Here is a 14,821-nt window from a genome sequence, read left to right as displayed (position 1 = left end):
CATTAGGTTGAGAGATAGCTACGTAGCTATATTTTCAGAAGCAGCGGGAGTAGTAATTTTAAGTAGTCTCGGCCATCCAATTGTAGGGTTGCCATGTAGTGATTTGCGGTCCAGTCGGGCAACCGAGTGCCAAGGAGCGTAGCCTCAGGATGTATCAAGTGATGCCCATAGTCATGGAATCTATAAATCCATAGATCGTTGAAGAGAATGTGAGCTGGGTGTTCCCTGGGTATTGAAGTTAATGCCATGTAGTGGGCAATATATTCTGGATGCCCTTTGCCTTGACTGGGATTATTTTACGGAGAAGACTCCATTATCAATGGGGATAACCTCGTACCAATGGATTATTCGAGGCATATACACATGACACTGTATTACATGGCTGACATACATGTTTCCTCGTGGCACTGTTGAGATTCAGTCACTAGCTCTGGGCCTATTTCATCGTAGAAATCTATATACTTCGCAGCTACATTGTCAGGAAGAGAAGAGAGTCCTCCATGTCAGAGGATTGGCTGCACCAAACCTCCAAACCGAACCTTTAACTTGAGGACCAGCATGAATACGCACTCACTCCCGTCCCAACCCCAGAGATTACCTACTACTGGCCATGTGGCCATCTCGTATCTGCTGCAACCGCGTGATCAGTCTTGCTTACTTTCGTCGATTCGGAGTCGGAGTGGTGTATGGACTCGGCACGAATTGCTTATTTTATGGTTCAATATCCACGGCCGAATTGCAGCATAAAGCCAGCGATGGTGCCCACCACAGTCTCACAAAGCTCTACTACAGCAACTACTCATCATGGCTGCAGACGACAAGTCCGTGACCGTTCACGTCCGACACGACCCCCAGGTTATTACTGGGACCAAGCTTTTTGGTATTATGGTCGGCATTATGACAGCAACCTTCCTCATAGGTGTCGATGTCTCTATTGTCGGCACGGTGAGTCTAGGCTAACAGCTTCTCAACTCACCCTACTAGTCTAACCCCCTTCATCTTTAGGCCATACCTGCAATAACCACACGCTTCAACACCGTCAGTGATATTGGCTGGTATGCCGCCGTGGAACCCTTAACCATGTGCGCTCTACAACCGTTGATGGGCAAAATAACAACGCTCTTCTCTCTGCGCTGGACATACCTCACATCCTGTTCCATCTTCCTCCTCGGCTCGCTGCTGTGTGGTGTTGCCACTAGCTCGGTCATGTTTATCATCGGCCGCGCGGTAGTAGGTATGGGTGGCGTGGGCATTCTATCTGGCGGCCTTTCCATTATAGCACTCGTCACACCAGCTTCACAGCACCCATTATTCACTGGCCTTCTCATCGCGCTCTACTCTGTAGGGTCAGTTGTTGGTCCCCTGATTGGAGGTGCCTTTACCAGAGACGTCACCTGGAGATGGTGCTTTCTGATCAACCTGCCAATTGGAAGTGCCACGATCGGATTGCTGCTCTTGTTCTTCCACCCTCCCAAAACCTGGACTTCAGACTCTGACACACAGCCATCGCAAAAAAGCTCCTTCTGGACGAAACTGCTGCAGCTAGATCTGATTGGATGCTTCCTCTTCGTCCCATCCATCGTCATGCTCTTCCTGGCCCTCCAATGGGGCGGCGACAACAAAGAGCACCCCTGGGACTCGCCAACAATCATCGGCCTTCTAGTCGGGTTCCCACTGCTTCTTTTGGTCTTTGCATTCTGGGAAGTGCGCCAGGGCGAGCATGCGATGATCCCACTCAAGCTTCTCAAACGCCGCTCCGTGATCCTAAGCACACTCTTCTCCTTTTTCTTCGCTGGAGCTTTCGTTCTCTCCATCTACTACCTCCCACAGTGGTTTCAGGCCGTCGAAAATGTGAGCGCCATGCGCAGTGGCGTAATGCTGCTCCCGTCAGTCTGCATGCAAGTATTTGGTGCTGCTACGGCGGGGGTACTCGGTACGTCCCACACCATTCATCATGAACCCAAAAACTACAAACGAACTAACTGGCCATTTGGTACATAGCAAGATATCTCCGCTACTACAACCCCTGGTTCTTCCTCGGCTCTGCAATGCTCTGCATCGCATCCGGCCTCTACACGACCTTCTCACCACCCACCACATCCCCTGATTCAACATCAATATCCACAACCCCCGCCTCGGAATGGATAGGATTCCAAGTCCTCCAAGGTCTCGGCTGCGGCTTCGCGGCTCAAACCGCCCTCCTAACAGTTCAGAATGTCCTGCGAGAAACACCCCAGCTTATCCCCGTGGGCATCTCAACTGTCCTCTTCGCGCAGTTTCTCGGTAGCGCTGTGATTCAGACGATTGCCGGCTCGTTATTGAATACTAGGCTTGTGGATGGGCTTGAGGAGCTTCTGGTGCCGGAGCAGGTTGCGGTCTTGTTACAGGCCGGGACGTTTGGTGTCAGGAGGGTTGTGTTGGGATTGGGGTTGGAGGTGGAGATGGTGGATGAGGTTGTTGCGGTTTATAGTGGGGCTATTACGGATGTTTTTGTGAGTTTCTCTCTCTTCTTTGGTATTGTGACGGCTCGAATCGGCTGACGCCTGTGTTGGTAGTATATCTCTGTGGCTTCGAGTGCGGTGGCATTCGTTGTGGCGTTGGGGATTCGGTGGGATCGAATTGGTGGGAAGCCGTCGGCGGATTTAGTTTGATTGCAGCGGGATAGTCCATGCATCAGGATGGACCTGAACTATAGCGGCCAGGCCAGTACTGGAATAGGGGTGGCGACAGCTTAATTATTCGTGATTATGATGTTTTTCGTTCCTTGCCTCCAGACGATTCGCTCTTGGTATCATCGTCTCTCTATCTTTCTCCGAAAGCAAGAAGTACTCTCTCCCTCAGCAGGTAAACTATCAAGCAAGAATTAAGAAATATTGGACATGCCTTAGACTCACAAGCCTCTTAGGTGTCTCTTCTCCTTTAATCTAAGCCACGTATTATGGACATTAAACTACCGTCGCTTGCATTGGCCATTTCCAGCCTCGTCAGCCATCACCGGCCAGTTCGTTGAACTCATCCAAGAGACCCTGACCCCCGACTCCGACTCCTCCAGACCATATAGCCGCAATTCTCTCCTTCGGCCCCGTAAGCACATTGCTTCTTCCGTACAACATTAGACGCGGGGTTCGTTCACTAGATTTATGTCCAGCCAAGGGTATATGATGTGTAACATTGCCTTATAGGCCAGCTGGCTACACACCATGCAGGGATTCAAGATGCGAGGGTGTGCAAGCGTCAGCCTGCTTACCCTCCCTAGCTTTTGAATTTACTTCCCACCTTCAGAGGGAGGGTCCGTTCTTGTGACCAGCTCGGGTGTTCTGCGTGGGATCATGTACGACCATTGATATCTGAGATGGTTGTGAGCGCCGATTGAGTTTGTCTAAGCTGATGGGGGCGTGGGAGCAATCAGCTGGTATTTGAGTTGTCGATACAGCAATGTACGGGAGCGAATGACTTCAGATACTCTAGATGCATAAAAATTCAATCAAATTAAAACACGGTCTATCCAACTCCTATCCCTGTCTATCAAAGCAAGCCATCTTCCTCATTCTAGCAATCTCCCCACCTTCGTCGGCGCCAACAAAGGCAGCTCAATCCTAACCGGAACCTCATCCTGCTCCCAATAAACCATCCCAAACCTCAACCAAGCCGCATACGTCCCCGGCACAACATCACTCCCCGGATGATCCCGCCACGCACTCCCCAGCGTAACCTTATGCGTCCTCAAAATCAGCCCATGAGCAAGCTTAAACCCAAAGCTCTTCGTCAAACAAGCCTCCACAATCTCCCTCGCCCGTCTCTGCCCTTCACTCTCCTCCTCCCCCTCCCTCGGCATCGGCAACGACATCAACTCAAACGCAACCTTCCCATCCCACCCCGTAAACTCGTTGATATACTGCGACCCAGACATAAACTCGACATTGTACACATGCTCAACGCTATACCGGGGCCCATCCCAGCTATCATCCTGATCAACAAGACCCATCACAGCAGTCACAACCTGCCCCTGGATAATATAATCCGTGAGCAACCGGCTCACCTCCTCAGGCCCTATCACCGTTCCGTCATCTTCAGTAATCGTATAACCCCCGCCCATGAGCGGCACGCCGCGCAGGAGAGGAGACGCATGCATGCCTTCCGTTGAAGTCCTCCCGCCGTCCGCATCCCACAGTTTCAGCAGGAGTGCATGGCACCGCTCGAAAAGCGGGTTGTGCGCCAAACACCCGAGGAAATAATTCGTTAGGCTGTATTTATCGTCGCCTGTAGGTGAGTACGAGAGGATCTCCCACGGCGACTCGGGGTTTTCCACTGTCAAATTCCAGAGCCGATCTAGATCGCCAATTTGCATCATCCCTACATCCGTATACACGCCGCCGTAGGTATTCAGCAGCGGCCACCGCACGAGATCGGAGGTATGCTGCAGCGCGTATGTCCCCGCTATCGTCCCCTCGCGGAACGCCTTCGGGAAGAGACGTGGGTCAGAGGTGTCGACGAAGTTTGAGATGTGGTTTGGTGATCCTGGCAGATTGTCGATGACGCGGATCGTCCAGCCCTTTTTGGTGAGACGCCGGTGGTAGGCGCGCACGGTGCGCTGGGCGTACCCGTGCATGTTGGCGTAGCCGGCGTGCCAGAAGAACCAGATGTTTTTGGCGCTTGTTACTGGTGGTGGGGTTTGGATGAGGGTGTCGATTTGGGCGTCCGGGCGGAGGTCGAGGGCGCTGGGGGGTATTGGGTGCATTCCGTGGGGGATTGGGTAGTCCATTTTTTCGTGTGTGGGGGACTGGGTTGGGGATTTATGGAGCATTCAATAGAATTGCTGGCTTGTTGATGAGGGTTAGCTGATGCTGGAAAGCAGTGTGGCTTTATAGAGCAAGCTTGGTTGTGGCGCGGGTTGATACTTTCCTTGTGAAGGGCTAAAAAAGCGTGTCTCATTATGAGTCATGCATCCTGATTGGTCAACCCGTAAATAGCCTGCCATGTGCACAACCAACCCTACCTTTTAAGGCTATAATCCGCGCGTAAAAGCCCCGCTGTTCCTGGGGATCGTCAAGAGGTCTCGGAAATTTATTATACATTCATATACTGATACAACCTCCTTTGGGTGCTGGCGTGTGATGGCATTGCCTGCATGTCCTGCAGATCTTCCGCCTAGGTTTCTCAGCCAATGATCGGCCATGCATTTGGCGGGCTTGTTTGAATGATAGATCGCAGACACTTTGGGTGTATATCTTGATACACCTATGCGATCCTGTACCTTTTGAGCGAAGGTTACCTGGATGTTCCGCCGAACAAACCCTCGCTGCCAAGCACCGAGGAAAATACGTCATGTAGGAAGTGGCGCGACTAATGCATCAAGACCATATCATGTCACTAAAACGCTGCTGGAATGCAAATACCAAGCTTAGATCACATATTTTTAATGCAAATATATCCGGTGGGGACCCAATGTTACAGCAATCCTTCGATATCCATTCTAGGGACGGTTATACAATCTCAGTGCCGCTGCGCCGAACTACTCGGGAAGGTATATGAAACAAGGTTTAAGAGGCTTCGTTGCGAATTGCTGATATTAAGATCAATGCTAAACATATTAATAAATAGGAGGTAATAGAGTGACCGCTATAAATGCTCAGAAGTACCACCTACTCCACCCTCCTCAGCACCTCGCGGTTCAAACTCTCCCTGCTAACATCCCCAATCCCCGAAAGATGCAACGTGAGACTGAAGTCCGCCAGAATACTCTTCACCACATGCTTCACCCCATCCTGCCCTCCAACCGAAAGCCCATACACAAAAGGCCGTCCCAGCAAGACCATCTTCGCCCCCAAAGCCAACGCCTTCGCAACATCCGCACCACACCGGATCCCACTATCAAAAACCACCTCCAGCTTGTCCCCAACAGCATCAACAATCTCCGGCAACACATCCAGAGACCCAATCCCGCCATCAACCTGCCGTCCTCCATGATTCGAAACAACAATCCCCTGCACCCCAATCTCAACAGCCTTCTTCGCGTCAGATACTGTCTGAATCCCCTTCAGCACAATCGGCCCCTCCCAGAGCTCTTGCAGATGTTTCACATCATCCCAGCTATGATTACTCCCCGGGAAAATAATATGCGCCCACTCCGCCGCCGCCTTCTCAGTATCCTCCTCAATACCCACCCCAAACTTCTCCCTAAAATGCCGCTGGAAAACAGGATCCGAAAACCCCATCTCCACTCCAATACTGTCGTTGCGGATAAACGGGTTATATCCGTTATCCAAGTCACTCGGGCGCCAGCCCAGTATATCGGTGTCCAGTGTAACAACAAGCACCTTATACCCCGCCTTCTTTGCTCGCGATAGCAAACTAGCAGTGATATGCTTATGCTTGTTATCCGGCCAGTAAAGCTGATACCATCTCGGCTGCGGCTTCGGCGCCCCTTCGACCTCGAGTTTCTGGTCCGACACAGCCGCGATGTCCTCTAGACTCGTCGACGCCGCTGTGCTGACGATATACGGCACGCCGACCTCCCTCGCTGCACCGGCGGCTGCTTTCTCACCCCTCGGGTGGAAGATAGTCTGCACGCCGACCGGGGCAAGAGCGAGCGGGTAGTCGTATTCATCACCGAAGAGGGTTGTTTTCATGTTGGGTGGGTATTGAGTCCCTGTGAGGCGGGTGGGGAGGATCGCCCATTTTTTGAAGGCGGAGAGATTGCGCTCGTCGGTCTCGCGAGTGCCGGCGGAACCGTGCACGTAGCTGTAGCTTGTTGCTGGGAGGGATTTCTCTGCCAGCGATTCCCAGGCGTTGTTTTGGAAGGTTATGGCGGGTTTTTTGTCGTGGAGGCCGGAGGTGAATGTTGAGGGGGCGTAGCTTGTAGGGTTATCCATTTTCCTGTTCTTATACTTGGATGTAGGTTGAAAAGGAGTCAATATCAAGTCGGGTGAGGATGTTAAGTAGTGTAGTTGGGAATGAGTAGGTGTAGATCGAACAAGGCTAAGTGGGCAGTCTTGGCTGAAGCTTGGTTCGATCTCGATCAGACCGATATTTATATCATACCCTTCTAGAACTTTGCTTTTTCTTGCTTTCTGCGTAAATACCTGCTCTTGCTGAGACAATGAAATCATCATGGCCTCATGAAGTGGGTCACCAGGAACGAAAACCAGCGGGTGACAGGCAGCCCTAGCCGATGACGCTATCCTGCAGCCGCAATAAGAATCCGAAGGCCCCCGGCTTGCCGATCATATACTCCCATTCTATACCGATACTTCAATCATGGATATCGAGTCAAAGTCCAAGCCCAATCCTAGGAGAACATCCCTGCGCGACCGCATCACCGCCATAAAATGGGGCTACTTCTCGATATCCATGGCGACAGGCGGCATCGCCGTCCTCCTCTACAACACACCCCACCAATTCACCGGCCTCGAAACAATCGGGAAGATCGTCTACATCTTCAACCTGGTCCTCTTCCTGCTGACCTCCATCCTCATCACAATCCGCTTCTCCTTCCCCGGTGAGCTCAAAGAATCATTCAACCACCCCAACGAAACCCACTTTGTCGGAACATGCCCTCTCGCCCTGGCGACCATCATCATGGGCGCATCCGTCTACGGCACCCCCGCCTGCGGCCTGTGGCTCATCGTCGCGCTCAGAGTCGTCTTCTGGATCTATGTTGCCATCGCCATCCTCCAGGCTGTCTTTCACAACTGGCATCTCTATAACAACCACATGGCGTCGGAGCAGCCATTTGCGATCGTCCGCCTCCTCCCTTCATTTCCGGCTATGCTGGGCGGTACCATCGCGAGCGTTCTCGCGTCGGATCAGCCGCAGAAACACGCACTCAACATTATCGTCGGTGGTTTGACGCTCCAGGGGTTTGGGATTACCATGTGCCTCTTCGTCTACGCGGAGTACTTCTACCGGATGAACAAGTCCGGTCTCCCGAAGAAAGAAGAACGGTTGGAGATGTTCATCGCTGTTGGACCGTGGAGTTTCACGGCGCTAGCACTAATTGGCATGGCGAATGCCGCTGTGGAAAAGTTCCCGGATACGTATTTTCTTACTTCTGCGATTGAGGGGAGTCAGGTTGTTGTTTCTGCGGGTCAGATTGCGCTTGTTCTGGCGAGCTTAGTAGCTATCTTTCTATGGTTGTTGGCGTTCTTCTGTTTCTGTATCGCGCTCATCAGCGTGCTCTCTGTGGCGAAGATCTTTGGCGGGGAGGGGAGGGTTCATACCTCTTTGCCGTACTGGAGTATGGTCTTCCCGAATACGGGGTTTGTGATTGCGACGGTGCGGATTGGGACGGTATTGGAGAGTGAGGCGGTGCTGTGGGTTAGTTCTGTGATGACGGTGATTCAGGTTGCGGCGTGGTTGGGGGTGGGGATTGCGTCGGTGCGGAAGTTTTTGAAGGGGGAGATGCTATAAGGGCTTAACTCCGCGGCTCGACCGAGAGATAAACAGGAGACGATGTAATCAGAAGAATAATGAATAAATAGAGGGCTATGAATGGATGAGTGCATGAAATATGGAGACTCCGGAGTCGGCACGCAAGACAAGCAATTCGGATCAATGCTTGGTTTGCCACCCCGCCTGTGGATTGGCTGCCCCTACCCATTACGTGGAGTTGCTGAGGGGATCGTCTGCTTTCTTGCTTTCTTTGCGGGTGAATGATGATCTTTTGCTCTGTCTTTTGCTCTGGGGTGCGGTATTTATCTCCCAGTTCCCTCGCGAAGGTCTCGCTGCTGTCTACCCTTCGTTCTTCTTTCTCCTTAAATACTTGCGTACTCGGCAAGCCGAAGGAAGATGTCTGAAGAACGCGATATTGCCGGCAAGGAGGAGGTTTCCGGCCACAAAGACAACCTCTCTCTCTTTGTCTCCGAGGAGGAAGCTCTCACTCGGGCAAGAAACAGTCCCAATGAAGCCCTTCCTCTGACAATCACCTTCGCTCCCTACGATCGCGACAACCCTCGACACTGGGGATACTGGCGGAAATGGTACATCACGTGCTTCGTCAGTATGCTCAACGTCATCACGTATGCCCTACCTATCCCTTGCCTAAACTGTTGTACACGGTATACTAACAGGCTACGTAGGACGTGGTGCTGCGGCGCCTTCTCCTCCGGCGCGCCCGAGATTGCAGAGAGATTCAACGTCTCGACAGAAGTAACCACCCTCTGTCTCTCCATGTATGTGCTGGGGTACGCAATTGGGCCCGTCCTGCTCGCACCACTATCAGAATACTACGGCCGCCAGCCCATCTACATAATCTCGTGGTTCATCATGTCCCTCTTCCAGCTCCCACTCGCACTAAGCCCGAATATCGGCACCATGATCGTCTGCCGCTTCATCGCCGGCTTCGCAGGCGGCGCTCCCCTAACAAACACCGGCGGCACGGTAAGCGACCTCTGGGAGCGCGATCAAAGCGGCGGCCCAATGGCAGTCTACGGACTAAGCAGTACCTTCGGCCCACCAATGGCCCTCGTCATGAGCGGCTACATCGGGCTAAACCTCGGCTGGCATTGGATCTTCTGGATCCTCATGGCCATCTCAGGCGGCACCTGGATCCTCCTCGTCCTCACAATCCCCGAAACCCGCCACAGCATCATCCTCCAACGCAAGACCTCTCGCCTGCGCAAGACCATGCAAGCGGAAAACCTCGCCTCAGCCTCATCAACCCACGACCTCCACGCCACCGACCGCAAAGGCCTGCACCAGCTCTTCGCAATAACCCTAACCCGACCCTTCTACTTCCTCTTCACCGAACCAATCACCCTCTTCTCCGCAATCTACAACGGCTTCCTCTACGGCCTCGTCTACCTCTTCAACGAAGCCTTCCCCCTCGTCTTCGGCTCGCCAAACGGCCACGGCTTCAACGTCGGCCAGCAAGGCCTCGCCTTCCTAGGCATGGCCATAGGCCCCATCCTCGCCTTCCTCACCCACCCAATCCAAGAACGCTACTACCGCCACCGCGTCGCCGCAAACAACGGCAAAAGTGTCCCCGAGGCGCGAATGTACACGGCCCGCCTTGGCGCCGTCTTAATACCAATCTCCCTCTTCTGGTTCGGCTGGACTAGCTACCCCTCCGTCCACTGGATCGTGCCGATCATCGCGTCTTCGTTCTTCGGTGCGGGGCTGTATATCGTTATTCTGAGTATTTTGAATTACGTTGTCGATAGCTATCAGACGTACTCGGCTTCTGCGCTCGCGGGAGTGATTCTGATCCGCAATGTTGTCGGCGCGGGGTTTCCGCTCTTCGCGACGCAGATGTATCAGACGTTGGACTATGAGTGGGCGAGTAGTTTGCTAGGATTTATTGCGATTTTGCTCGTGCCGATTCCGTGGGTTTTCTTTTATTTTGGGGACAGGATTCGGTTGAGGAGTCCGTGGGCGCGGGAGCATTTTGATTCCGAGGGGGATGTGCCGCATTGAGATGATAGAATGAAATGAGGATGTGGATATCTTAGAGGCTTAGAGGGCGGCATCGATTAGCAGGTTGCAGGGCATACATAGATGGATTATAGATTCAATGTCGCTTATAAATCCTAGATAGACAGCTAGCATAGTGGCGTAGTTCTCAAGCTTGCTTCATTTGTGCCTGTGCTCGACTGGTCCATGCTAACTTGGACTAATACTTTAATGCACCGTATTCGGTCAGGACTTCCTTTTTACAGCCTCGTTTGTGATGGTCCGTGCGATGAGCTTTTCGAGATTCAACTCTGTACACCTTCGTAAGCTTCTCATCTTCGGTCGTAGCGCGATCAGCTTCATTATAAATCCATCCGTCCAGCAATTTTGATACAATTTGCGATGGACCGCAACCTGACGGCGATTTGACTTTGGGGAATCAAACCTAATCATCCCCTCTTCGGCTCGGTGGTATCGTACAAAGTACTCCGTGGTGGTCCGTGAGCGTGCTGTGTCAGTGCGAGGACGCAGGTAGAGAACGTACGTAACACAGACAATACAGGGAAAGGCTGTCAACTCTCTTGAATTCAGGTTGCTTTTTCATTTTTATATGACACGCATCTTCTAGTAAAATAAATACGTCCGGATCTTCAAAATCAGAAGAGTTGTTGTGGTATACATGTATACATATACCTTCTCTACAGTATACAGTTTCGGAGCAAAAATATATATATTCCCACATCCACAAACCTTCCTGTACCTCAACAATCCAATCCAACCTAAACTAACCAAAACAAGTTTAACCTCCACCGCACCGCAATAATAGCCTACTCCTCATAAGCCTAAGGTTAACCGTTAAACCCCGACCCGAGCCCTTCCAGGTCCCCGATCTAATCCCCGACCAGACCAGATCGATCGAGTCTCGACCCAGACCCCTCCTTCAGATAAAAAGATACGTCGAGTGACCAGAAGTACCGGCAGTAGGTCTGTGCCCTGCTGCATGACTTCCTTCGCTTAGCAGGTGTGCATGAGAGAGCGTCGAGACACGGCAGAGCGAGCGGCTAAGCGTGTAAATGGTACATGGGGGAATGTTTCATGGGCGTGCTGGGCAAGATGCGATCGGCGCGTAGATCTCAGTCTGCATTCTCAGTCTGCATCGGGGCTTGGCGGCTCGCACTTGTTGAGAATGAGAATCGGATTTCGGTCTCTGGGGGAGGTCTGGGGTGGTCTTGAGAGATGATGGGGTATGGATGTGGTCATGTACGGAGTATTTCGATAGACAGATAGAAGTAGGGGTTACCCTGGCTGTGGGCTACAGGTGCAACAGCTGTGGAAACAGGCGTGAGGGAAGTGCGGTATCATGCTGACCACCGAGAAGTAACTTGCATTCCATTTCCATTCGCTCAAGTTGCAACTTCATGAATCTGCCATAGACCGACCGTATAAAGAGGTATAGTTATCAAACAGAATGCCTTATATCACCCAGGATTATTATATTTTGTAGAAGCTGTCATCACCAGGCGAGCCTTATTGCGGTTTCTGCCCATAAACAACGTGGACCTTTGAATATAAATGGATCGAGTAATCCCGCAGCTCGTGCCGTATCCCTGCGACCAGCGCCTCAATCTCTGGCCTTTGCCATCCCAGTACCCTGGTGAAGAGCGCGTAGCAGTATGGAGGGATCGCCTCGAACATGTTGACTTGGTGGTAGCGGCCGAGTTCCTTGAGTTTGGGGTCTTTGGCCCATGGCGATTGGGGGAGCTGCAGTTTTCTTGTTAGTTTCCTGTCATGGATAGTCCAGTGACCTGGTGGAGGATGCACCTTATATGTCTCCTCATGCACATTGATAAATCCAGCATTCTCCAACCGCTCCTTCCACGTACTCGTTGTGTCCATGTCCTTGCCGAATTTCTTCGACGCCGCGTGCATGTTCTTTATACCCTCGAGCAGGTTCGTCGCGCGGAGATGTGTGTCGTCGTCTGAGTATGTGTTTACGTCGATGGAGGAGATCTCGAAGTAGCCGCCCGGTTTCAGGTTCTTGAAGGCTTCTGTAAAGACGTGGTCGTGGTCACGGATGAACCCTTCCAGTTCGCGGCCGTGGATGTAGTCGAAGGGTTGGCTGTAGGACCAGGTGAGTTCGAAATCGTCGACTTCGAAACGGCAATTGGGAGGGATCCTGTCGTCATCGTGAGTAGAGGGTTAAAGGCCGGAGACGAGCAGCGGTACCATGATGGTTGGATCGGACTGAGATCGTTTCCGATGACCTCTGATTCAGGATGTTCACTACCATTCCTCCGTCAGCATATTCCACCACAGACAAATCCCCTCATGTCGCATACTCTGCAAAATCAATCGCCCATATCCCCGTCCCCGTCCCGATATCCAAAACTCGTGCAGGGTTCTTGATCGGTGCCCGGTGTAGCTCGCCTTTCAGAATCATGCGGTAAATGTGATGGCTCTGTCGTCATTAATCCCCGCTCTCTTGCACTCCGCGATCGCACTAACCAGGTCTAGTCGGTCTTGTTCTTGTTCATCGTTCGGCTATTGTCGTTAGAGTGTGTTATGAGTGGTATCCGGGCGATGCGATCATACCAGGACGTATTCTCCTTCGTGGTACGAGTGGTATCTGCGACCGTTCTGGGAGGTTTAGCGATGGGCCGATCGGAGGGAGGATGGATCTATTACCTCGTATCTAAAAAAGTTAGCGACATCCAGAGAAAAGAGTGAGAAACGTACGTGTAGTTCATGGCACTAGAGGTGATGCTAGTTGTGTAGCTGGCGTCGCCGAGCCTGCAAAGTTAGCGATAGCGCCGGCACTTGTGTGGCGAACTTACGAGCTTTGATAGCTGGAGTCCTTGTCATCGAAGTCCTGTTCATGTTAGTTGGATTTTGTGTGCTTGAGGCGAAATCGGGACGAACATCAGGCTCGATGAAGGATTGTTGATGGTCGGGCTCGATCTCAGTTCCAGTCATTTTGGCGGAGCCGACCGGTGACAGGCAGCAGAATGGAGGGTGCAAAGAACAGAGTCGGCGAGAGCACAAAATGTATATAATTATATCAAGTAGAGCAAAATTAGAGTATGAATGTCAAAAAGTATGAAATCTGAAAGATCGGATCGGAGGTGAAGAAGAGGCTTGGGTTAAGAAGAAAAAAGGGTTCTCAATAGAGATATCACCCCATGCGGGACAGCCGTTAAGGAAGGACTCCCTGGCTAGCCGGCTTGCAATGAAGATTCCATTGTCCAATCATGCAGCAACAATCAGAAAAGACTAGGCAGACTAGGCTGATAGTTTCACTCGAGGCGGTCCTTCGCGGATGCACGAGGCCACTGCCGTTCCGTCGATCCCCAATTGCATCGCGAGCTGTTGTTTCTCAATGCCCACAGCCGAGTGATACCTCATAGGTGGCGTCCACGAAGAGCATGAAAGAGTATTCGACCATTGTTCAGAATTCATGAATTCATGCTGGAATGAAACCACGGTCTGGTTGCTGTGCCAGAGCTGATCCACGAACCCACCTGTCAGCCATGCTCGGCCCGCTCCACCTGTCTTGAATCCGCCGTACTTTGGCTTCATCACGACGGAGACCGAGGTCCAAGACAACTCATTTGTACGACTGCTACACGGTACGAGGGACGGGGACACCTTGGGATTTACTCCGGTTGACACAAGTACGAGCATTCCAACTCCCAACGCCTCAGACATGACCCGTCACATCCATTGCAGGACGGATCCACGCTGCCTTCTCCGCATCCATGGGATCATCAAGTTGTCCGACAGCCATCGCCGATATGGCCCACTGCCAGGTGGTTTTGGCCTCCCCAACCGAAGCGAGACGGCCGGTCCTCTGCTTTGTGCGCCTCGAGCCGCATGAAATCAAGGTTCAACTTTAGAAGTAACGCAGCCAGCACACCCGGTGATCATCTTCAGCACAGGAATGTGGCCGATAAACTTCCACGGAGAATCTTCCGCCCTCCTGTTCGCAGATTCGCAGCACAACGTTACTGTATGTGCAGGAAGCACATGCGTATGCAGAGCGCACAGCAGTCGAGCCCCTTCCGCCCTGTTGCCACTAGCTTTCACCGCGCTTTCAAGGCTGGCTGGCAGACGGCTAATGCAGAGTGACTGATTGGGAGGTTGAATAATAATATATATCTTCCTCGCAGGCGTGTCCCGAATCATGACCGAAGTACGGCCCTCTGTAGCCTTCTTTGGAAGAGACAAACGTCGCAACTTTATGCGTGAATAGGATCGACTTGTTCCTTGTCAAATCGGCCAATTAGTGTGCGGTGTGCAGAATAAGGACGGAATATCGACTGGGATGGCACGGGAGAAGCAGGGAATTGGCTCGCCATGCTGGCACCCATGTGGCTGGCGGGGCACTAAATTCTAAGCTCTTGCCTGTTCGAGCAGGAGTTCCCTTTCGAGAAAA

The 14,821-nt window shown here is 52.1% G+C and overlaps 6 protein-coding genes across 6 annotated transcripts; 3 read left to right on the top strand and 3 right to left on the bottom strand.

The window, feature by feature from the left end:
- Positions 1-804: 804 nt before the first annotated feature.
- Positions 805-2,651, top strand: BJY04DRAFT_207345 (MDR family MFS transporter; the record flags this gene model as incomplete). The annotated part of the gene is made up of 4 exons (XM_073713846.1): positions 805-945; positions 1,006-1,933; positions 2,002-2,492; positions 2,556-2,651. 4 exons carry the CDS (start codon positions 805-807, stop codon positions 2,649-2,651), a joined length of 1,656 nt encoding a protein of 551 aa, XP_073571690.1.
- Positions 2,652-3,469: 818 nt separating this feature from the next.
- On the bottom strand, positions 3,470-4,821 carry BJY04DRAFT_188243 (uncharacterized protein). The gene has a single exon (XM_073711187.1). It carries the CDS (start codon positions 4,802-4,804, stop codon positions 3,545-3,547), a length of 1,260 nt encoding a protein of 419 aa, XP_073571689.1. The 5' UTR covers positions 4,805-4,821; the 3' UTR covers positions 3,470-3,544.
- A 236-nt stretch (positions 4,822-5,057) lies between these two features.
- Positions 5,058-7,024, bottom strand: BJY04DRAFT_188242 (FMN-dependent dehydrogenase). The gene has a single exon (XM_073711186.1). The coding sequence runs from the start codon at positions 6,870-6,872 to the stop codon at positions 5,643-5,645; it is 1,230 nt and encodes a 409-aa protein (XP_073571688.1). The 5' UTR covers positions 6,873-7,024; the 3' UTR covers positions 5,058-5,642.
- A 213-nt stretch (positions 7,025-7,237) lies between these two features.
- BJY04DRAFT_188240 (tellurite-resistance/dicarboxylate transporter family protein) lies at positions 7,238-8,484 on the top strand. The gene has a single exon (XM_073711185.1). It carries the CDS (start codon positions 7,258-7,260, stop codon positions 8,407-8,409), a length of 1,152 nt encoding a protein of 383 aa, XP_073571687.1. The 5' UTR covers positions 7,238-7,257; the 3' UTR covers positions 8,410-8,484.
- A 303-nt stretch (positions 8,485-8,787) lies between these two features.
- On the top strand, positions 8,788-10,413 carry BJY04DRAFT_227651 (MFS transporter; the record flags this gene model as incomplete). Its single annotated transcript, XM_073718676.1, has 2 exons — positions 8,788-9,017; positions 9,078-10,413. The coding sequence occupies 2 exons, from the start codon at positions 8,788-8,790 to the stop codon at positions 10,411-10,413; spliced, it is 1,566 nt and encodes a 521-aa protein (XP_073571686.1).
- A 1,346-nt stretch (positions 10,414-11,759) lies between these two features.
- Positions 11,760-13,534, bottom strand: BJY04DRAFT_188232 (class I SAM-dependent methyltransferase). The gene is made up of 9 exons (XM_073711184.1): positions 13,309-13,534; positions 13,224-13,258; positions 13,121-13,179; positions 12,982-13,028; positions 12,895-12,930; positions 12,729-12,847; positions 12,616-12,672; positions 12,211-12,565; positions 11,760-12,150 (listed from the first exon to the last, which is right to left on the bottom strand). The coding sequence occupies exons 1-9, from the start codon at positions 13,360-13,362 to the stop codon at positions 11,917-11,919; spliced, it is 996 nt and encodes a 331-aa protein (XP_073571685.1). The 5' UTR covers positions 13,363-13,534; the 3' UTR covers positions 11,760-11,916.
- Positions 13,535-14,821: the final 1,287 nt, after the last annotated feature.

The sequence above is a fragment of the Aspergillus karnatakaensis genome (assembly GCF_047715665.1).
Source record: "Aspergillus karnatakaensis strain CBS 102800 unplaced genomic scaffold BJY04scaffold_22, whole genome shotgun sequence".
Classification (NCBI taxonomy): domain Eukaryota; kingdom Fungi; phylum Ascomycota; class Eurotiomycetes; order Eurotiales; family Aspergillaceae; genus Aspergillus; species Aspergillus karnatakaensis.
Note: the sequence above shows the minus strand (reverse complement) of the source record. Positions and strands in the feature narration are given on the sequence as shown.